The sequence below is a fragment of the Terrapene carolina genome, unplaced genomic scaffold (assembly GCF_002925995.2).
Source record: "Terrapene carolina triunguis isolate 2854851 unplaced genomic scaffold, T_m_triunguis-2.0 Scaffold88, whole genome shotgun sequence".
In the NCBI taxonomy this organism is placed as follows: domain Eukaryota; kingdom Metazoa; phylum Chordata; order Testudines; family Emydidae; genus Terrapene; species Terrapene triunguis.
In genome coordinates this window covers 34,418,691-34,441,854 of record NW_020664439.1, presented here as the reverse complement: position 1 = coordinate 34,441,854, position 23,164 = coordinate 34,418,691, and the positions used below count along the sequence as shown (strand labels likewise).

Below are 23,164 nucleotides of genomic sequence, written 5' to 3'. Positions count from 1 at the left end.
AATTACAACGGACCGTATGATCACACTGCTACTACATTTTTTTGTATCGGGGGTAGCCGTGTTAGTCTGTACCCACAAAAACAACAAGGAGTCCGGTGGCACTGTAAAGACTAACAGATTTATTTGGGCGTAAGCTTTCGTGGGTAAAAAACCTCACTTCTTCAGATGCAACATTTTTTTGATGACGCTAGGCAGAGAGAAATCTAATGCATCTCTTAGAGTAGAAACAAATGTTTTAACTCTGAGATTTCAGTAACGATGGCTGCAGAAACATTGGCCTGAACTTCACTAATAATTCAGTCATAAACAGATTCATCTCTGTTGTAACACATGCCAAGTGTTGTTATAAAATACTGAAAATATTATGGGCCAAATTCTGGCCTCAGCTGGAGTACCTTGACTGGACTCAGTGGAGCATCCTCAACCCCTCCATGGCACTCTTTGGAACCGGTAGTCCAATTAGAGCTTCCCCATACCAGGTTCACTGGGGGGGGGGCACGTGCTCTCCCAGTGAACCCAGACTAGCGAAGCCATCGTGTGACTTTCGAATCTTGGTGTCACATGGTTTAGACCAGAAGACAGACAAATCTTTATGGTTTTCAGCAGAATTTTACTTCACATTTTTGGATTAATTAAACCAGATGAAAGATTGCGTAAATCCCTGAAAATGCCAAATTTTGCACTGCTTATTATGTAACAGCATATATAACACACTGTGGTCATATCCATACAGAAAATATGGGGCTACATCCTCAGTTGGTGTAAACTGGCACAGCTCCATTGACCCCAATTACTAAGACTGTAAGCTTCTTGGGACAGTGACCATCTTTTTGTTCTATTGTACAGTATGTCACAGAATGGGGTACTGGTTCATGACAGGGGCTCCTGCACATTACGGTAATACAAATAAACATGAAAATTTGGTTCATGGGCATTAGCATGGATTGAACCTGGGACCTTCTGCACCAAAAACACAGGCCTACACCACTTGGGCTAAAGAAGAACCCCTTTTAAGAGCTTGGGTGGCATTGTTTCAGTTCCAGACACTAGATGGAGACATGAGCACAGGCACTAACCCAGTATATGATATCTGGATTGGAGAATGCCCCCTCCTCAGATGATGCCATGAAGCATTTTAAATATTCTAAAAAAAAAAGATATTTATGCCACATGCAGTCTCTCAAGATGTTCCCCAGTCATTAGCTTTCTAGAAGATTAATCTTTATTGAGCTATTAGTGGAAAAGAAGATAAATCCTGTGGCTGCCAAATGGCATGGACACTTAGATTACTAGTTGGTGGTAATGTCTTTGCTCATACATAAAACATATCATAATTTGGCTGTGTTGTCTTTTCTTTATTACTAAGCTTGAAAGAACCTATAAAGCAAGGAAGGAACTTACAGAGCTTTTACGATATTAATTTGTTACTTGCTCAGAGTGTTTTGGACAGTTCTTTTTCAGTGTGTGTCCCTAAGTATTCTATTAATTTGTAGTGCTATTGAAAATGAGAGGCTGACAGTACTGGCAGCAGCGTGGCTTAACAGCATGAGCAGATGCTGAGAAAGCCGTCCCACACAGAAGTGTTTCTGAAGCACAAGACTGCTCTTGTTCCAGTACTAGATTATATCTACTGAGGAGACAAAGTGAGTAAAAGGCAATATCTTTTATTGGACCAACTTTTGTTGGTGAAAGAGACAAGCATTCCAGCTACACAGGAAAGGTACTCAGAGGGTATATCTACACTTAAGACACCCACGTCTGGGTCATGGCAGCTGACTCTAGCTAAGAGGCTCGGACACATGGACCTTCCCACCTCTCAGGGTCCTAGAGCCCATACTCCAAAGCGAGCTGGAACATCCACACTGCAATTAAACTGCTCCTTAGCCCGAGCCTGCAAGCCTGAATCAGCTCCCGTGGGCCAGCCATGAGTTTTTAATTGCAGTGTAGACATACCCAGAGCTAAATACAAGGTGGAACAGATGGCTTGGCATAAGTTGTTAACACATACTGTAAGAGACCATTCAAGGTGAAGGTGTTAACAGGCCACTTCACCTTGACCGGTTTCTTACAATATGAATTAACTACTTATGCCAAGCCATCTGTTCCATCTTGTATTTAACTGTGACACTCTGAGTATCTTTCCCAGACCAGGAGAAGAGCTTTGTGTAGCTCCAAAACTTGTCTCTTTCAGCAACAGAAGTTACTCCAAGGGCGGGCAAACTTTTTGGCCTGAGGGCCACATCAGGTTTCTGAAATTGTATGGAGGGCCCGTTAGGGGAGGTTGTGCCTCCCCAAACAGCCAGGCGTGGCCTGGCCCCGCCCCCTATCCGAACCCCCCTCCCCCCGCTTCTCACCCCTGACGGCCCCCCCGGGACTCCTGCCCCATCCAACCCCCCCATCTCCCTGTCCCCTGACAGCCCCCCTGGGGACCCCTGCCCCATCCACCCCTCCCTGTCCCCTGACCGCCCCCGGACGCCCCACCCCTGACTGCCCCCGCAGCCCTATCCAACCCCTCCTCTCATTCCTGACTGCCCCATCCAACCACTCCTCCTTCCTGACTGCCTCCCGGGGACCCCTGCCTCCATTCAACCCCCCTGTTCCCCACCCTCTGACTGCCCCGACCCCTATCCACACCCCCGCCTCCTCACCACCAGCCCTCTATCCAACCCCCACCGCTCCCTGCCCCCTTACTGCGCTGCCTGCCACGCCACTGCACAGCACAGAGCACTGGGTCAGGCTGCAGCTCTGCAGCTGTGCTGCCCGGCAAGAACTTGCAGCCCCACCGCCCAGAGCATTGCACCGGCGGTGCAGTGACCTGAGGCTGCGGGGGCAGGGCCGGCTCCAGGCACCAGCTTAACAAGCAGGTGCTTGGGGCAGCCAAGGGAGAGGGGCAGCACGTGCGGCAATTCCGCGGCGGCAGGTCCCTCACTCCCTCTTGGAGCGAACTGCCGCCGCCGATTGCGATCGCAGGTTTTTTTTTTTTTTTGCTTGGGGCTGCAGAAATGCTGGAGCTGGCCCTGTGCGGGGGAGGTGGGACAGCAGGGAAGGGGCCGGGGGCTAGCCTCCCAGGCCAGGAGCTCCGGGGCCAGGCAGGACGGTCCTGCGGGCCGGATGTGGCCTGCGGGCCGTAGTTTACCCACCTCTGAGTTAGTCCAATAAAAGATATTACCTCTCCTACCTTGTCTCTCTAATATCGTGAGACTGACATGGCTCAACAACACTGCACTCTACTGAAGAGACATTTCCAATCCTGCCAGATGCTGTGTAGAGATTTTTTTAGGATTACTATATAGACAAATGCTAACTTCATACTGGTTTGAAAATATCAGTTCCTCACACCTAGCATTTTGATCAGATCTGAACTGCAGTCATCAGAATTGAAAGGTCAGTGCAACTGCTCACTGAGCTCCCTTGTGAAAAAAGAGGTGCTAATGTAGCATCAAATAAGACAAGTTGCTGGGCTAGATGCAGGAATCACTGGGTGAAGTTCTAAAGCCTGTGTTATGAGGAGATCATACTAAATTCACACAATTGTCCTTTATCTGGCCTAAAACTATATGAAAATCAATTTACAAAAAACTACTGCTACACAACTCAGTCTAAGAGCTTGCATTGAAATTTAAAAATAAATCCAAGCCAGCAAAGCTGTTCTTCCAGAATCCAGTTAACAATATCTGTCTACTTTCAAGTTGTTGTTTTTCCATCTGGAAGCTTGATAGACTGGTCCCCTTTGTTACACATTTCAGATTCAATATGCTACTTCCAATTAAACACCTCACACTTATTGCATTATTTGGCCCTTAGTGTTCACATGTGTTCCTTTAGTTCCTGCCAGTGTGAGAAGACAATACCCTTAAGGCGAATGAGACTATTTGTATGGCAAGTATTAGGCTCTGGGAAGATTCCAAGGGCTCTGATGGGAGTCTGCAGGTGCGTGTTTTCAAATGTATAGTAGCTATTTCCTCCAGAAATGCGATGTTTTGTAACAGTCTTCTGCAGACAGGATTGATGCTGTGTATCCAGGCTTTGTTAACACTCCCATCACCCTACTGTTTGATGACTGAATCTCTTCAAACTTAGACCCCACTAGAAGTTGATCTCGTCCATAGGTCCTTGTATTTAGTCATATATTTATCGAGCATATTGCTCTTATTTACATAAAGCCTGATTCTTCTCTCACTTAAAATTAGTATAATTTCAGTGGACTCACTCTGGATATACATTGGTGCAAGAGAGCAGAATTTGTTCCACAGCACAATCTGTTGCCTTAGTCCTTACAGATTATCACCAAGGAGGGAATAAAATTAAATTTTATTAACGAGTTTATTAAAAATTAGCACCATTTCAACATGATATGTGTACAACAGAAAGTACAGTACAGTTTTGAGTAACATCTCACATATGGAGTAGTGGTTATAAATTCAAAGACATATTATTGCTATGCATGTGTTTATTAAAAGCAATAAAAAGAACAGAATAAACAATTTATGCTTTGCAAATATGATATGGCTTTGGAGCTTTAGAATTTAAGATTTTGATCCTATAAAGGTCTTAGCAGGCATGACCATTACTCCAGCATGGAGTTCCATTGGTGAACGGGTTCAATGGATCACCATGTGGGTCAAGCATCAGTGCTTGTGGATCCTTTTGCAGGTCATGGCCTTATAGGGTATCTGACCCAATCACACAAGTTTAAAAAATCAAGAAGATGGAGGTTTATGAGTCCATAGATTCACAAGGGAACGTAGTATATGCTCATAACTCTCATTTACATCAATAAGAGCTACTCCTGGGGGAATTCTGTGCCACTGCACATGCGCAGAATTTATGTCCCCCACAGATTTCTTTGTTTTCCCACAGAAAAATGACTTTCTGACAGGGAAGCAAAGAGAATCCACAAGCGCGGTCATGCAACCCTCCCCAGCAGTATGGTTCGGGTGCCCAGGGCAGCCATCAGAGAGGTAAATCACTGTGGGGCAGGGGGCGGGACTGGGGAAGACCCAGCTGGTGGCACTTACCCTGCGCCAGGCTCAGCTGCTAGTCCCAACTGGGCTGGGTTGGGGACGGGACTCCCTCTTTCCTTGCATGGCATCCAGGGCTGTCAGACCCACCCCCAGATTTCTCCCGCAGCTGTAGGAAGCTCTGCAAGCTCCCCTCCCCTCCCCCCCACCCCACTTCCTGCACCCATCGCTCCTCATCTGCAGGGGGAGGGATCTCTGTACAGGGAGCTGCTCCCCCATCTGCCCAACCCCCATGCATCCAGACCCCCTCATACTCAGACCCTCCCGATGACTTACCCCCCCCGAACCCAGAACCCTCCCTGACGAGCATCATTCCCCCAGAACCTGGACCACCCCGACGAGTCACCCGCACCCGGATCCCCACCCTACTGAGCCCCAACCAACCGTACCTGGACCCCCACCCCACTGAGCCTCACTCCCCCAGCATCTGGACCCCCTCCCACTGAGTCCACCCCCACACCCAGACCTCCTTACCGAGCTCTACACCCCCTCCCACCCAGAGCCCCTCCTTGCTGAGCCCCAACCACCTTCACCTGGACCCGCCTACAGCGTCCCATTACCATTGCACCCAGAACCCCACAACAAGCCCCCATGGATCCAGATTCCCCCCCCCACACCCAGATCCCCCACTTAGCCGCCCGCACCCAGATTGCTCCACACAAAACCCTCTCAACCCTCACCTGGATCCCTCCACACTAAGCCCCTCCACACTTGGATTGTGCCTTGCTGAGCCTGCCTGCCCACACCTGGTGCACGTGGCACTGAGGGACGGGGCCCTGGAGTGTTTCTGGGTCAGGCCTGGTCCTTGCGCTGTGTCAGGGTGGGGTGAAGCCTCACCGCTGGGTCTGTGTCCCGGTGGGGTGGGGGTGGGGAAGCTGCACAGTGATCTCCATTCTCCACTGGGAGCGGCCGTACCTGAGGACGATCAGATAAACAAAGCATCTTGCGGCCTGCCAGGGGCTTACCCTGAACAAGCCGCAAACCAAGTTTGGGAACCACTGATCTAGACCATTCCTGACAGGTGTCATTGCCAACACATTTCAATGCTAACTGTCATCCTAGCAGTTTATACTGGTATTTTACTAAACAGAATAAATGATCAATTAAAATGTATGACATCGTTTTAGTAACAAATAAAACTCACTTGCCACAGTTTAACAAAATGAGTGTAACAGAAAACTATTTAACACGTTTCCCATGACAAAAAAGCCCATGTCGTTTATTGAACAACATTTTGTAGGCACATAATTTCGCTCTTTGGTAAATGTTGTTCACCAATGGTAAGAAATAGCACCCACAAATTGTTCACGATATTCCATATACGGTTCTGAGGATCTAGCCTTTCTGATGAAAAATGTTTTTCAAAAAATTCCTGACCAGTTCTAGTTGGGCCTCTAATTCAGTGGAAAACAACCTATATAATTCTTATTGTTTTCTTGACAATGTGTCTTATGTCTTACTTGGGTAATTGTTTTAAAAATAGTACATACAAAATAATTTAATTCCATTTCCAGTACATATTTAAAGTGCTCGATTAAAGTACTGTGGAAAATGTAAACAAGCATAGACTTAACTAGAAAGGGATATGGTAAGAAAAATAGAACAGAACCTTGAAAACACAGGTTCTGCTAATAAATATGGCTTCTTAAAGGGTTCTTTGGTAAGCAGCTCTTATTACAGTTAAATACACATATTATGAAAAACAGTAAACACTGTGTACCACTACAAAATAGCATATGCCAAAGTTGGTTCTTTGTGCATCAGTTGCTGAGTAAACAAACCATACTTTTGTCCAAAGACAGTGGGTATTGTCCCTAAATGAAAAGTCCTGAGCATAATGCATTACTTGCAATATCTATGTTTTTTTGGGCAGTCACTTTTGCCTTGTATCGCATTTCTCTAGCACAGTGTTTCCCAAACTTGGGACGCTGCTTGTGCAGAGAAAGCCCTAGGCGGTCCGGGACGGTTTGTTTACCTGCCCCGTCCATAGGTCCGGCTGATTGCGGCTCCCACTGGCTGCGGTTCGCTGCTCCAGGCCAATGGGAGTTGCTGGGAAGTGGCGCGGGCCGAGGGACGTACTGGCCGCTGCTTCCCGCAGCTCCCATTGGCCTGGAGCAGCGAACTGCGGCCAGTGGGAGCTGCGATCGGCTGAATCTGCGAACGCGGCAGGTAAACAAACCGGCCTGGCCTGCCAAGGGATTTCCCTACACAAGCGGCGTCCCAAGTTTGGGAAACACTGCTCTAGCAGTTAAAAACAGGGCATTGGATTCTCCTCTCTCACAGTTTGAGCCTGGTATAAACTCCATTCACTTTAATGGAGTTACTCCTGAATTAGACCACTGTAAGGTGAGAATCAGGGCAGTGTGTCTTTAAAAAGGAGACTTAAAATGACAGTAGCAGCTAGTCTAGGCCCACTGAGAGTTGTTTGTTTCTAGGTAACTCCAGGCCACCGCTGCTTCTGCCCTCATTTACATCAATGTAAACTGGGAATAACTCCACTCATGTCCATGGTGTGTCCATGTCTACTAAGTAGAACTGGTGTGAGATCAAAATTAGGTCCTGTGTCTTTCTGGCTCAAAGCACCGTTGGTTAATTAATTCTGTTATAGTCACAGGAATGTTTGGAATTACTTTCAATAACAGCGTAGTGATGGACAACAATAGTCAGACTTTCATTATGCCTAACAAATGCCAACCAAACCTCTAATTGCTTTCAACAGATCACAGCTGGAGTTCAAGTCCCAGGTAAGCAATAGCGACCTGTTACTGACTGGGCAGCTAATGACTATCTAGAATTGTTCAAGACCTCAGGTGAAGCTTGGGATGCTTTATCTGGACAGTGTCTGACTGCAGAAATCAGAGACTATCAAAATTGCAACTATGAACCTTTTAAAAGGAAAACCATGGCCTTTTCCAGCAGTGTCGCCATTAGTTTGTTATGATGTGTGAAAGAGAGCTTAAGCAGCAACATATGGAACCTTTCGCTACATTCTGTGCCACTTTTGAGTAAGTTCCACTTTTTTACCAAGTCAGACTGAGAGGTTGCTATGAACAGGCTTATAACTTCTAACCGATCAGAACAATGGTTCAAATTGGTGCCATTAAATCTTTCATCCCATGAGGGTCAGGACACTAAAAATGTAGAACAGTGGTTCCCAAACTTGTTCCGCCGCTTGTGCAGGAAAAGCCCCTGGCGGGCCCGGCTGGTTTGTGTACTTGCCACGTCCGCAGGTTCAGCCGATCACGGCTCTCAGTGGCCGTGGTTCGCTGCTGGAAGTGGCAGCAGGCCAATGGGGGCTGCTGGAATTCCTGGCCGCCACTTCCAGCAGCTCCCATTGGCCTGGAGCAGCGAACCGTGGCCACTGGAAGCCGCAATCGGCCAAACTTGCAGACGCGACAGGTACACAAACCGGCCGGGCCCGCCAGGAGTTTCCCTGTACAAGTGGCGGAACAAGTTTGGGAACCACTGATGTAGAACATTGTATTTTTACAGTTACTTAGTCCTATATTAAAAGGATAACCTGTAAAATGGACAAAAATAGTATTAACTATATTTTCAGTAATCATGATCACTTTGTTTTACAAAGTGACCAACAGATAACATTGAACAAAGTCAGAACCATTTTAAATTCTCAGAATTTAAAGTCTTACTTCACCAAACTGGGTAGTACAAGCACATTACAATGTCTTGTTTAAAAGGAGATATAATTTATCTTAAAATCACCAATAATCAGACATCTCTGCCTGCTTCCCACACCATCCACGAAAGATATAGCTTTTTTCTGAAATGAAAAGGGGCTGTGTCTTTGAGAGCCACTGAATAGTTCAACTCTGACAAACCAGTGAAACTGAATCTACTGGATAGCGCATGAAGAAAACCCACACAGATTCTATTCTGTCCTCTGGTAGATAGACTCTTTTACATAAACCAGATCTAAGCTTGAGACCTCCGAGTTCAAATAGGTATTATCACCAGTCCCGTTGCCAGCTGGGTTTAGAAAGCCACTGGTATTTAATGTGGCTCATTGTAAATGTGTATATTACATTTTTTATCATGATAGTCATAAAATATCAGTTTGCTAAAAATATTTCCCCCCACATGTAATTCAAACAATACGTGACAACAGCAATCTGAAAGAATATCCAGAGTGGATGAATTGAGAAGTAGGAGGTTAAGAACAAATAAATGAAACAGGTTAGAAGTTTTAAAAAGTCATCCAAACTACTTATCGGCCACTGTTGTCTTCCATGAAAAAGTGTGAATATTTCAGCACAGTTCAAACTGAATTCAAGCAGTTCTTGTACCCAAGTTTAAATACTGTCTGTGCCTATAAAACAATTCATTTATTAGTCCAAGCATTATTGTCGTAGAGATCTTGAAAAAGCATTCCCTCTTTCCTGAGTTTGTTCTTCATATGAAGGAAGTTTTGGAGGGCCTCCTAGAGAATTAAGTAGAAATAGTTTGGGGGCCATATAATGCAACTGTATGAGATTTAATATAGATTACACAATAAACATTTTGATAATCCAGCCTCTATCAGCAAGCAGAGGACTAGGTGATGCTTGTTTCCTAGGTTACAGGCAGAGAGAATGGCCTCAAGAATAATGGCAAAGGCCACTTGCATTTAGATCTTTCATACCGATGGATCCTAAAGTGTTTCCCAAACTAAATGCAGAATTGTATGGTAACATTAATGAACTGTCAGCACTGCACATCAAAGGAGAGGGGTAATTTAAACTAAGGACCCTAGGAAAGAGTGCCATGGGGTTTTTAATACCCTCACAAAGCAGAGAGGAACTCTATTTTCCAAGGTCTCAGCTGCCCATCTGGCCATCAATAGCATTTCAGCTTGGTATCTCGTAATTAACAATAGGTAGGTATATCGTTGAACTGTGAGTGTATGGGAGATATACATTGATCATTAACTTCCTTCTTCACTTTCCTGAGGCTCTGAGTTTAACAATTTTTAGGCATGCACTGGGGCGGGAGGGGAGAGGTACAGCTGTGCAGTGGGAGGCATTTACAGTATTACGTGTGGTAGGCATTCAGCTGTGCTACCTTCCCCCTCTGCTGAGGGAAACTAGCTTTAGGCTGCATCTGGGACTTCAGTGCCCTCCCCCAACCCCGACATGCTGAATAAGTGCATCTTCCAGCTGGTCAATCCTCGCCTCTTCCTGGAACGTTCCTATCCACTTTGATGGCTGCAACAGCTAGCTTCGGGACCTCTAGCAGAGTGGCTATCATGGGCAGCTTAAACATTGCAACCCCCTCCAGGTGGACTTTCGGCTGTCAGGGGCTCAGAGCCCACGTTCCATTGGCACAATCCCATGGAACCCAAATAGTAACAAATCCGGCCTTTCAATTGCATCCTTTCCCAAGATAAGCAGACACTCTTTGAAATGTTCTGTTAAGAAGAGCTACCATCTCTTTCCTATGTTACCTTCTTCACAGGTTGGCCCCATCCACTTGGCAGGACACATGCAGCTCCCATTGTGAGGATGACACTGGGATCTGTTGGCACACTGGCATCTCAGAGAGCAGCTGGGGCCGTACTGGTCTGACCTGCATTCTGGAAGGGCAAAACATTTCAGCAAATGTTTACTGCACAGATTTAAAACTGCTTAGTGTCTCTGACTCAGCTAAGCATTTTGAGTAGAGAAGAGAGTCTGAAAGGAAAGGAAGAAGCAGAAAAGAGGAGAGGGGGAGGATATGGGTAAGGAAAGAGGAGAGGGGGAGGATATGGTTCCTGAGAAGGAACCATTAGAACCATGTGTCACAGGAACCATTAGAACCATGTGTCACAATCTATTAGAGAAGTTTGATATAAGACATAGGCCCTGAACTTGACAGAAGATGGGGAATGGTGTAGAAAACCCCTGGAAAACAGGGCAGATCAACTTTGAGCCAATATCAGAGTTTCTGGGGAAAATGTCTCTCACAGTTTGAAACTGGGGAATTTTCTCCACAAGAGATCATGACAATTCCTGGCTTTTTCACTGGAAAAAACTGAATGGCTCAACTGAGAATCAAAATTTCATTTGTCATCTCCATTTGTGCTCTGGGTGTGATGTGGTAAAGCTTTGTTGGGGTCAGCTCTGGAATGGGAAAATATCACTAGCTATTGTTATTTGCCCATTTCAAATGGCTGAAGGTAGGGTACCTAGATAGCAAGTGTGAAAAATCGGGGCAGGGGTAGGGGGTAATAGGTGCCTATAGAAGAAAAAGCCCCAAATATCAGGACTGTCCCTATAAAATTGGGAAAACTGGTCACTCTAGCTGAAGGATTTTGTTGGGTTAAAAAGCTGACCTCTCTTTTGCCTAAGGTAAATACTCATCTGTAGAAAACAAAGAAAGGAGGAGGACTAATTTATTATCCTATATGATTAATTGCATTGGATCTTGGTACACACCTCCACTGCTCATCTATCATACTTCCTCTGTTTGTACCATGAAAACAATTAGAGACACAGACTTGCTAAAAAATAAGAAAAAAAACCCACATTTTGGAGAGCCTTGCAGCCTGTGTGTGTCATCCACTACCTGGTCCTGCCTCACTGGTCCAGCCCACTCGTGGTCAGATAGTCTTAAAGAAGTTCCCAGTATGAGAACTGTAGCAGGTATGAGAGTGGATGGTGACAAACTTATGCCCCCTGAACTAACCCACTGAAAAGGAGTTGGGGATTTCTTCAAGCAGGCTATTGTCATTTTACAGATTCTTACTGGCTTCCACAATTATCCAGGGCAATTCTTGGCTCTCTATGCATGGCACTATGTAATCTTCACATAAACCAAGACAGGCAGATTCAAACTGAAAATTATTTCATATCACCCTTTATGACCCCAAGAACCTCTCAATGCCAACTGGCAAATGGTTCACTGTTCTGTAACAGCAACTTCTATCAGGCCTGACAAACTCACTACACCTCCACACTGCTTTCATAGTATTTATCCAAAAAGGGTCATGTGAGGTGCCTCATAAAAGCTTATGTCATACTGCTTCTCATAATCATTGCTACAAGTACAGATGATATTTAAGGAGTTGTACTTATGTACTGAAAATATATTTTAGATACTGTGCCCTAGGCTGGATTGACAAACAGGTTTTGCCAGGCAAAGGGTTGTATATTCACCTATTTGCCTAGGTTCTTATGTAGATTAAGCACTGAAGCCAACACAATGGAAGCCTGTTTTGGATATGGAGACAACACCAACACGTGAAGGCAATCAGGGGGGACAAAACAATGAGTTCTGGGAAATATAAGGAAAAGCAAAAGGAAATCTTGTTATCCATCACTGAGGCAGCAAAAAGAACTGTGCATTTTGCATTCATTAAAGGTGGATCCCATCCATTTTGGCTGGTGATGTGGGGAGTCACTTTAGGTTAGAAAGTGCTTTAGACTAGGGATTTTAGCCTGTTAAAGATAACTTTAGATTCTAAGAAGTGTGCTATACTTTTTGTTTCTGTTTCTATTATCCCTATTTAGTATCTCTTAAATCTTTATTTCTGGTAATAAACTTCTGTTTTCACTATAAGTGTATCTCAGTGCTGTGATGTTATAAAGGACCTGAGTTGTACCAGCCAAGCGTTGTCCACACTACTCTCTTGGGGACAGCAAACTTGGTAATTTCTGTGAGTATCCACTGATGGATACTACAGGGAGACAAGGGTGCTGGAACTAGAAGTGCTGGGGATGCGGTAGATTTTCTGCGCATCTTGCAAAATTCTATTTACCTATTCACCCCAGGCTAGTAAAACATCATTATCCTTTTTCATTATAATCTATCTCCACTGCAAGAGATGAGTCAATAGGTTTTGTGCCTAGTTTTCATCACAACTTTTCAAAGCTATTTATGCACTTAGGATACATGCCTGGAGGAAAATGTAGCAGCAGGCTGGGATAGCAGGGTGTTAAATACATTGTAAATAACAGCCCTTCCCCCCAAAAAAGAACTCATTGTAAATATAAAGAATCTTTTCCCTTTCACTGCACCAACCATTATTGTAAATAAAAATGTTTCCAATTGCCGTTTCAGCTACTAACCCACGTGTGGGGGAATTCTTCACTTGGTCTCAGAAGCTTGTTTTTTTCAATTAGGAAATGTTATTAGACAGGGTCTCCTGAACACCTCTGGACCTGATTTTTATTTATGTTATACCACATTTTCATGATAACAACAAAGTGTATTTAAGACATCTGTTTGAAAGTCTGCAATGTTAATTTACCAGAAAAAAGAGGCCCCATAAAAGCCTGTTATATTCTTTCTTTTTTTTAATTAACATTTTGGCTGTTTAATGGGTGCCTTACCAGAGTTCAAATTAAAATCAGGCCTTTTATCTTTATAGCAGCTGCATAGTCACAGCTGCTCACAGTTATATCACAGATGAACGGAGCCTAATTGAAAATAAAAACGCAAATAAAACCTGCTCCATAACTGCTTTTCATGGATGGGGGTTGTGGCGAGCAGGTTTAAGAAAATAAAAATCCCTCCCTTTCTTTGCAAGAAGCAGAAACTTTGCTCACATTTTCAACGCTAAGCTTCCCCCTGGTGTTTCATTTCTGCCTAAAGTCACTGGCAAGATCTTTGGATTCATGCAGCCTTACTCACTGCATTGTGTGGTTCAACTCTCCATTCAGACCACGGGATCTGGAGATGGATTTTTGACCACACGACAATGCAGCAGGGGAAGCAAGTCATTTTCTTTTTTAGCTTTTGGGTTGCACCAACTTATAAGTTTCCAGCAATTATTTAACCTCTCCTTGTCATTGATAATGTGCTCCGTTTTTAACTGCTTCGTGCGTTTGCCAGAACAAAAGGAACCTTGAAAAGTGGTTCCGGTGTTCAGGAAAATCATAGCTCCAACTGAGATCTTAAAATATTAGTAGTGACTCAGCATGTTTACTTGATCATTTTTTACCTTTTACCTGATTCCACTCTCAAGTTTAATTCCATTTACTTCAGTACAGTTACTCCGGATTTCTGCCAGTGTGACTGAGATCAGAATCCGGCATGAGGATTTTAGCTGCCATCCATGCCCTTTCACAACGACCTCAATTTCATTAGGACTCAGCTGTGGCAAAGAAAAAACTAGAATTTTCTCCCCCACTTTTATAATCTTGATACATAGGGCAGAATTCTACCTTTCTGAGCAAATCAGTTACCTAGCACACAGTCCAAGGGCCTGCTGTGTGCTGGGGAGTTTACATAGATCAGGACCTCTAAAAGTATGTCTACACTGGAATTAGATCCCTGTGGCGGGCCCATGCCAGATGACTTGGGCTCATGGGGCTCAGGCTAATGGGTTATTTAATTGTGGTGTAGATGCTGAAGCTCAGGCTGCAGCCCAAGTTCTGGGACCCTTCCACCTCGCAGGGTACTAAAGCCCAGGCTCCAGCCCAAGCCCGAACATCTACAGCTCCTTAGCCCCAGTCAGCTCCCAAGGGCCAGCTGTGGGTTTTTAATTGCAGTGTAGTCATACCCTAACACAACTTCTGTAGCCCAGAGGCAGCAGTAGCTGCTATAACTCCTGTGTTATTGCTCTCTGGGGACTATGGTCAGTGTTTCCACATGGGGGCGGAATCATAGATCCTTGACACTGCTTTGGCCTTGGTTTGCCAAGCTCTGCCCACAAGTCTGAGTGCAAAAGCAAGCAGAAATATCTCCAAAGGCCAGTTTGCAGCCCCCTGCAAGAGTCCTCCCTAACTCTGCACAGTTGCAGTTTGTGAGTTTCTCAATGTACCCACCAGTAGTGTGCTATTGTAAAATAGAGGAGGAATAACATTTTAGGGATGGTCCACACACAGTTTTCTACCACTATAACTATATTGGTTTAGAAATTGATATAGTTAAAAGTGGTACCACCTCCTTATAAAGGTTCTTATATTGGCATAGCTTATTCCCACAGCGAATAACTTGAATTAGCCATCCTGATAGCAATCCTGCATAACTGCACCCACACAAGGGGGTTGTACTGGTAAATTTCTAAGCCCATGTAGAGGTACAAAAGTCTTGTGTAAACCAGCCCTGGAAGGGTGTTTCATGATCTTACCAATGTTGCATTTGTCTCCAGTCCTTCCAGGTGGGCAAAGGCACCTTCCAGTTACAGGTTCACATGAGGCTACTCCTTCACAGTCACACTGATGCTGACATTTGTCTCCAAATCTTCCGACATTACAGCCTAACAAAAAGAACACTTTTGTATTTGCTGTACACACCAATAGCAAGAAACAAGTTATTTTGGCAGACTCTTTCATGCATATCTCCTAGAGCTCATGAGCTCTAAAGTGAATCTAGTGTGAACTGCCACACTTTAATGAAAGACTTACAGATGGAAGAGCTTTAATACTTGCATGCTTTCTTTTTATGCAGGCTAAATCTATTTCAACCTATTGTAGGTATTTGTAACATGCCCCAGCACTGTAGCAGTTAAGTACTTCATTTGATTTTTAATCAAATGACCATCAGAGAAATATTATGTAACTTTCAACATGAGAGGTAAGAATACCCACTTAGTCTAGTTGATACTCTTATTTGAAATGTTAGCGGCAAACTTAAAACTAAATAGAAGCAATTTGTTTTATGAAATTAACCTGTGGAACTCATCTTATCAATGAGACCAAGTGCTTAGCCTTATTCAGAACAGGATTAGACATTTATATAGGACATAAGAATATCCAGAGATATGAGTAAACAACCCAAGAGTTTAGAGTTTCAGGGCATAATCCAAGCTCTAATAAGGGTCATGAAGAATTTTTTCCTATGGATAGATTATTCTGTAACTGCCTTCTGCAGGTTTTCTTGCGCTTTCCTCTGAAGCAGATGTTACTAACCACTATTGGAGAGAGAATAATGGCCTAGATGTGAATGCAGTATGGAAATAGCTACATTTCATCTGCTTGTTAATGATCTGAATATCTGATAGAATGTCATCGTTTTTCCTTTGGGAAACATCCTTTCAAAAATGACGAATGTTAGGGCATGACGAGTATGGTGTGATTGTGGACAAGGTCATTGATCCAGATGTTTTTGATAGAACAATTAACAGTGAAATGGTTCATGATAAGATTCCATAGTGTCTCAAAATAAATAAAAATACAGAAGCAAGAAGACAGAACACACACGGTGCCCAGGCCCAAATTACATAAAAAAGTTTACCCACACCTTTTTCACACTGGACACCTTCATAACCTGCAGGACAAATGCACTGTCCAGTCACTGGATTGCAAGTAGCTCCATTTTTACAATCACAAGAGTGAATGCAGTTTAGACCATAAAATCCAGCAGGGCAGGCTGGGAAATGAAAGATTACAAATGTTATTTTGGCAACGGGACAAAAGTAGATGCAGAAAAAGAATACACCATCTTGTAAGTCTGAGAGTTTCCCACTATGTCTGCAAGAAGAGAGTTAACAATAATAATTATTACATGGGCCCCACTCATTCTGCAAGGGACTTAAGCATGTGTGTGGCTTTAAACTTGTGAGTAGTCCCATTGACTTCAATGAGATTACGTGCTTGAAATTATGCACATTCTTAAGTAGCTGAATCAGGACCACAAAGAGAGACATTTTTTAACTGAAAGACCAAAAAGTGCATATGACTGCTCTGAGTACATGTATAAATTTATTGCTGGAATATAGAACTACTCTGTCCCTTGCATTAGGATCCACTAACACGAACCCCTGATGCAAAGTTGAGGCCTTCTTTCTCTGAGAGGGTTGTCTACTTACTGTGCTCACAAGAGTGACCGTAGTAACCTTCTGGACATTGGCAGCAACCAGTAAACCTGTCACAAGATCCATTGTTCTGACAAGAGCAGTTTAAGTGGCAGTCAGAACCATATTTACCCGGGGCACATTCTGTTAATAGAAAGAACAAAACGTTTTATTTATCCACACTTCACACTGGAAAGACACGTAAGGAAATAATACTAGTCAGAAAAGATTTTATAGAGCTGAGACTATTTGTTGTGAATTTCCTCCTCACCGGTGTGAAATTTATCTGCTTTTTGGGTTCGCTAAATTTCCGCATAACTGGGAACACCTTAACAAATTTGTGAGAGAATTTCACTATCTGGATGTTTATGCAATACTGAAAAGCCACTTTCTTTCCACAATTCCCATTTGTGAATTTGTCTTTCCATATGGTTTATGCTGACAGAAAAAAAGTATAATTGCATGTTCTCAGAATACACATCAAATAGCATCATCTCAGTATTTTTTGTACCTACATCAATATTTTCTTACCGTTAAATGTAAAGCATAAAATAAAGTAAGTTTTCTCAGTTTATGTTGTAACATATATGGATGTCATTAATTATTAAGTAATTTCTAATGGAAATGGAAAGAACTGTTTCACACGCTTGCATAATTAGGTATCTACCATAGCGAACTAAAACACTTCACAAATTGTTGATAGCAAAAGTGATCATGTATCAATATCATCAACCTTCTTGCAGAAGTGTACCTCCTCCATTGCCATGACATTCTAGAGTTTCTGGAGCAAGTCACAATAAGTAGGTATATATGGAAACTCCTTGCTTCCATTTCTCACCAAATCCATATCTAGCTGCCATTGCTATGGGTATGCACAAATCAGCATGCCTATCCAATTCAGAGGTCTGTGGGTGGGGGCATCTACTAAACAAGATTTTCTATCTTAGGTAGCTCTCATCACCGTAGTATCTAAATCACTGGAGTAAGCTGCACGGAGGGTTATCTTTGGAAAAATATGTAAATATACTTGGATAGCTGATGTAAGTTGGCCTAAGTCCCTCAAAGTCAGGAAGCTACACTGATTTACACAAGCTGAGGATCTGGCCCAATGTTTGTTCAACTGCGTTAGGGACATAAAAGTCCACAACAATGATGTATGTACCTGCTAAGTCACTACGATTAATCGGAACCTGCTCTCACTATCTGAGGATTGGTTCATTCCTGCTAATGCAGCCTGCAGGGTTTTTTCATATCTAGATTTGGAGAGCTCACTAACACACAGCTCACAATTCAATTTCCTATAGAGTAGTTTAGTTGTTAGGATCAAAACATCAGGCTACTAGTGACCCTGGCAAATTACTGAGAAGGTTCATCTAATAACAGAACTCATAGTCTTACTTCCAAAAGTGTTGCATACATTATTGTACAATGCCAGTGGCAGTACATTATAAAAACTGATACTGCTGCTGACCTCTTCTTTGTTGAGTCAAAAGAGAGAAAGAAGATACTACCTTTCTCACAATAACTTCCTGTCCAGCCAAGTCCACAGGAACAAGATCCATTCACAGGGTCACAGATACCACCATTCTTACAGATACACGTTAGCTGGCAGCTGGGGCCGTAGCTTCCCTGGGGACACACTACAGCAAATTAAAGTTGTTAAAAAATTTAGCCTCAAAGATGAATGCAACAGAAGGAAACGATGAATGCAGAAGGTTCTCTTTACCGTACATTACACATACTTGGTGTAATAGGGCACTTTGGCCTTTGGAGATATGTGAACACCTCTGCCCTGTGCTGTGCTTACCCTCTCCTCTCCTGTCCCTCCCTTCACTTTTCTTTCCATTTCGCGTATTCCTTCCTAACTAACCATCCCCTTGCCCCAAAAGAATTATTGTAGAATGAACATGACATTAGCTGCCATTGCAGTCTTCATTCTTGTGTGTTCACCCCATCCCCCACCCGGTGTCTGCCCGTGTCTGTCTTGTCTATTTAGATTATACACTCTTTGGGGCAGGGACTGTCCATTACTCTGTACAGTGCCTAACAAAATGGGGCCTCTTTCTTGGTTCGTCCTTAGTCATTACCATAATAAACATGATTATTAGACGAGATGCTGAGGGTAGCGCGACTTTGAGTTGCTTTGAATATTTCTGTGTTAATACAGAACAAAGAGCAAAGAAACTGGAGCTGCACAGTTTGGAGCAGCTGCAGACTCAGCCCATCAGCTTACACTGGGTTACATTTAAAACATCATTTTGCTCCAGAGAGATAAGGAAATACAGCGATTGCTAACAGAATGAATTCCTAGGGGCATAAACAATGGCAATTTATTTACATTTGTGGGGCTGAGATATTTCTTTTTCTGGCTGTTGCAAGTAAGTGTCTAGATTGACGGGGTGCCCTTGGATCTCGTTCTTTTACCTTGCTGACAACTGGGTCCAATTTGGCCAGGTGGACAGTAGCACTTGCCAGTCACTGGGTCACACTGCCCTTTACCACAGGAGCACAGCAGGATGCAGTCCTTCCCATAGTGGCTTACAGGACAAACTAGAGGAAACATGAACTTTTCTCATTAAACATGCCAGCTGTCCAGAGCCGCGTTTCTTTTTTTAACGCAAGGCCCTTCCTTTTAATCAAGTAGACTCCTCTGAGCTGCATTCCGCTTGGTTTTGAATCTGAAGAAATCACTTTTAGAAAAGGAAAAGTGTATAAGTATTTGCTTACTTCTTTCCTCTGAAATTTTACTTGACATTAGGAATCTTCTACCAAACATTACTGTGAAAACGATGAAGCTTCCTAATGAAAATGGAACCGAGCTCCACTAGAGTATTAAATGGTGGTCCCATTTTCAAGTAAAGATTTCCTCATTCCCATAACACTGATGTTTCCTTTATTGATCAGCAACAGTTTAGATTATCAAAAATACAGTGAAGTGTTAAGTTTTGTAAAAAAGTTATAGTGAACTGCAAAAAGTAATTGAAAAAGCTAACAAGACAGTAATTTTTGATTAGCATTAGAGCCATAAATTATGAATGGTAAACTAGATTGCTACTGTTAGATGGGATTTTCTGAAGACATAATTACCTTCTAGTTACTCAGCTGTTATGAGGGTGCCAGTGCAAAACTTCAAGGGCCAGAATGTGAAGCTCTTTCTCATCTACATGAGTATTTAGTCACATGAGTAGGCTCACTGGCTTCAAACAAACTTTTTCTATAAGTGCTCATCCACATGAAGCCTGAGAAAACCTACTTCAATACAGGGGGGGAAACCCACCATCTGCACACCCTTAGTTGTCATCTACCACCCCACACTGGAACTCATACTTGATGGGGACCCCATCCTGAAGACATCTTTCCCCAACCCCCTCTTCTGGCCTTTCAACGACCCTCCAGTCTCATCAAGCTCATCATCAGAAGTAAGCTCCTCACAGACCAGGCCACACCAACTCAAAGTGGCACTAGTCCCTCCCAGAAAAACAGATTCTAAACCTCCAAACATCTCTATTGCTACAGTGATAAATACCCTCCACAACCTTTCAAGATCCAGGGGTCTACACATGCTTATCACAACATGTGGTATACCTCATCCAGAACATCTAATGCCCCAAGAACAGCTATGTGGGTGAAACCAGACAATGACTATACTCTCGAATGAACTCACACAGAAGAATGATAAAAGACTAAAAAAAACCATCCCTATCCTACGTGGGTGAGTACCTCAAAAAGCAGATTTGGGGCAAAAAAGGAGGAGTCTGAGCTCCTCTCCCATTTTGATCTTGCTCAAGAAGTGACTGGACACAGAGGCTGCAACCCTGGGACAATCATGCCTGCTTCACACACTCATAAGGAAGAGAAAATGCATTGAAAGAGAATTTTTCACAAAGCTGGAATCTTGATTTGCTATTGAGTGAAGGGTTGGTCAGGATCTGCCTGTTGTTTATATACTAATAAACTACTATTATCTTCACTATTTTCAATTAATGCTTATTTTGCTCTCTTGGCAGTATATACTCGATCATAAGCCGGTTTGTTTATAAGCCAACCCCCCCAAGATGGATAAGTAAAAATGGAAAATTTTTATAACCCGTTCATAAGCTGACCCTATAATTCAGGGGTCAGCAAACTTTGGTTCCCAGGCCATCAGAATAAGCCGCTGGTGGGCCGAGATGGTTTGTTTACCTCGAGTGTCCGCATGCACGGAGGTAAACCTAAGTAAACAAAGTGTCCCGGCGCGCCAGCTGCTTACCCTGATGGGCCGGGACAGCAACTGGTGGAGAAATTTTTTCGGGGGGAGAAGCTGGGAGTCAGGGGAATAACCCCTGTGACCACCCTCCACATGATCCAATCCCTAGCCCGGGACTCCCACACTCTCCCCATACCATCCCTTCGGGACCCCCACACTCTCTCTATCCCATCCCTTCCCACCTTAGCTGGGGAGGGCCAGGGGAGGATGTCTCTGACCTGGCTGGAGCTGCTCCGGCAGGGTGGGCAGCGTGGCAGCAGCCTGCTCCGGTGAGCCAGACCGGGCAGCACCGCCGCAGCATGTTCCAGCGGGCTGGGCTGGGTGGCACAGCCGCAGCGTGCTCCGGCGGCGTGGCCACAGCCTGCTCTGGGGGGCGGGGCTGAGCGGCACGGCTGCAGCCTGCCAGCCCTGGAGCTGCAGCTGCTTCGGAGGCTGGGGGGAGAGCAGCGTGGCCAGAAGCGGAGAGACTCTGGCCCCGCCTCTTCCCTTCTGGCTGTGCTGCCTCTCCTTGCTCCCTCTGTTGGGGGGAGGAGCTGGGTCCCACCTCTCCCTCTCTATACCCGTTCATAAGCTGATTCCCTTCTCTGGTGCTTCCCTTTTTTACTACAAAAATTCGGCTTATGAATGAGTATATACGGTAGATTTAAATTACCCCTTTGATTTTAGTGAACTCTTACTTTTACTACAGTCAGCGCCAATGAAGCCAGGAGGACAATCGCAGGTTCCTGTCACAATATCACAGTGGCCTCCATTAAAGCATTTACATGCCTTTTGGCAGTATGGACCATAGGTACCTTGTGGACATTCTGTTTTAAAACAGGAAAAAAAGCAATTAGGAAATACTACTTGTGTGACCATACAGTTTCATAGCAAGCTCACTTTGTTACCTTAAACCTAAATTTTGTTTTCAATCTCTATTTCTAGTCTAATTATTTGTTCTTATAAAACACCAATCCTAGCATGCAGGCATTTTTTTTTTAATTTAAGCAGCAGAAAGTGACTCTAACCTATGTTGGTTTTCTCCAAACTGCATTTTTCACTGTACTGTGAGCTGTAATCCTGGCCTGTGAATGGAAGACTGTGCAAGTGTTTCAGAGAAGAGGACATGGGGGACTTCCACAGACTCACGAGTTACACATACAAATGCAAAACTGGGAATTCTTTTTCTTAAAGGGAGACCTTATCCTATAATAACCCAAATGAAGTGGCCTTGGCTGGAGTACCAGAGCCATCCATATATAAGGATAAGCTGTCCATGAATAATTTGTCTGACGTAGCTATAAATAGGCTTTTCAGGTGGCATTGTATACATATGCCTTGCTTCAGATTTCTTCTTTTTGAAGAGCAGTTTATTATGGACAATGCTAAGCACATATCCATTCTCTCCAAATTTGCATTTATCTAGATAGATATTGACATTTCATGTTTCCCCATTTTCCTGATACATTCAATGTAATAGACAAAGCCATATCCCCAAAACACAGTTGGTTCTTGTACCCTATTTCAAGGCTCCAGTGCTAAGGCCTGATTCTGATCTCATTTACCCCACTGTCAATCAGGAGGAACTCCTGTGAAATTACACTCATATAAAACTTGTGGGGGAGAATCAAGAATCTAATGTTTATTGACGCATCAGTGAATTAAATAAATTTTTCCTAATGTTCAGGGCTGGACTAAGGCAACCCAGCACTCTAGGCACACCATGATAATGGGGCTCCACACTGGTCCCAATGCACCACTTGGAGCGAATCAGAGGAAGTGGCATGGGATCCCCTTTTCCTTGCCAGGTACAATAGCTAACCTCCCCTACCCCTTGGGAGCTGCAGAGACAGCTATGTGATGCCCTCTACCCCTGGATAGAGTGGTGGAAGCAAGGGTGTATCACTTGGGTGGGAGGGCTGGGCCCACTGCACTCTTCCCCCGCCACACCCATGACATTCTCTGCAGGGGTGGTGTTGGCAGGTCCCCTCAGAGCAGTGGGTCTTGGAGTTAATATCCCATTGAGATGCATGGGGCAGTTCACCCCTCTCAAAGCTGTTTCAGGCTGTCTGCAGGCTCAGGCATCAGATACACTCAGGTCATGTTTTCAAACTTTTCTCCACAACTGTGAAGACTAGAAACTTACTTAGGTGAAAGCCCAGATTCTGCTGTAATCGCACAATTCTAGGAGCTAAGCCCAACTGC

At 44.0% G+C, this 23,164-nt stretch overlaps 1 protein-coding gene across 1 annotated transcript in view; it reads right to left on the bottom strand.

Annotated features, from left to right (window-relative positions):
• Positions 1-8,469: 8,469 nt before the first annotated feature.
• LOC112103668 (multiple epidermal growth factor-like domains protein 6) overlaps positions 8,470-23,164 on the bottom strand; it is a 262,481-nt gene continuing 247,786 nt past the window's right edge. Inside the window, exons 31-38 of the mRNA XM_026650034.1 lie at positions 21,658-21,786; positions 19,159-19,284; positions 18,246-18,374; positions 16,750-16,878; positions 16,182-16,310; positions 15,070-15,198; positions 10,462-10,590; positions 8,470-9,459 (exon numbers count right to left, since the gene is read on the bottom strand). Coding sequence (XP_026505819.1) covers positions 9,380-9,459; positions 10,462-10,590; positions 15,070-15,198; positions 16,182-16,310; positions 16,750-16,878; positions 18,246-18,374; positions 19,159-19,284; positions 21,658-21,786 — 980 coding nt within the window. The 3' untranslated portion in view covers positions 8,470-9,379. The remainder of the gene's footprint in view (positions 9,460-10,461; positions 10,591-15,069; positions 15,199-16,181; positions 16,311-16,749; positions 16,879-18,245; positions 18,375-19,158; positions 19,285-21,657; positions 21,787-23,164) is intronic.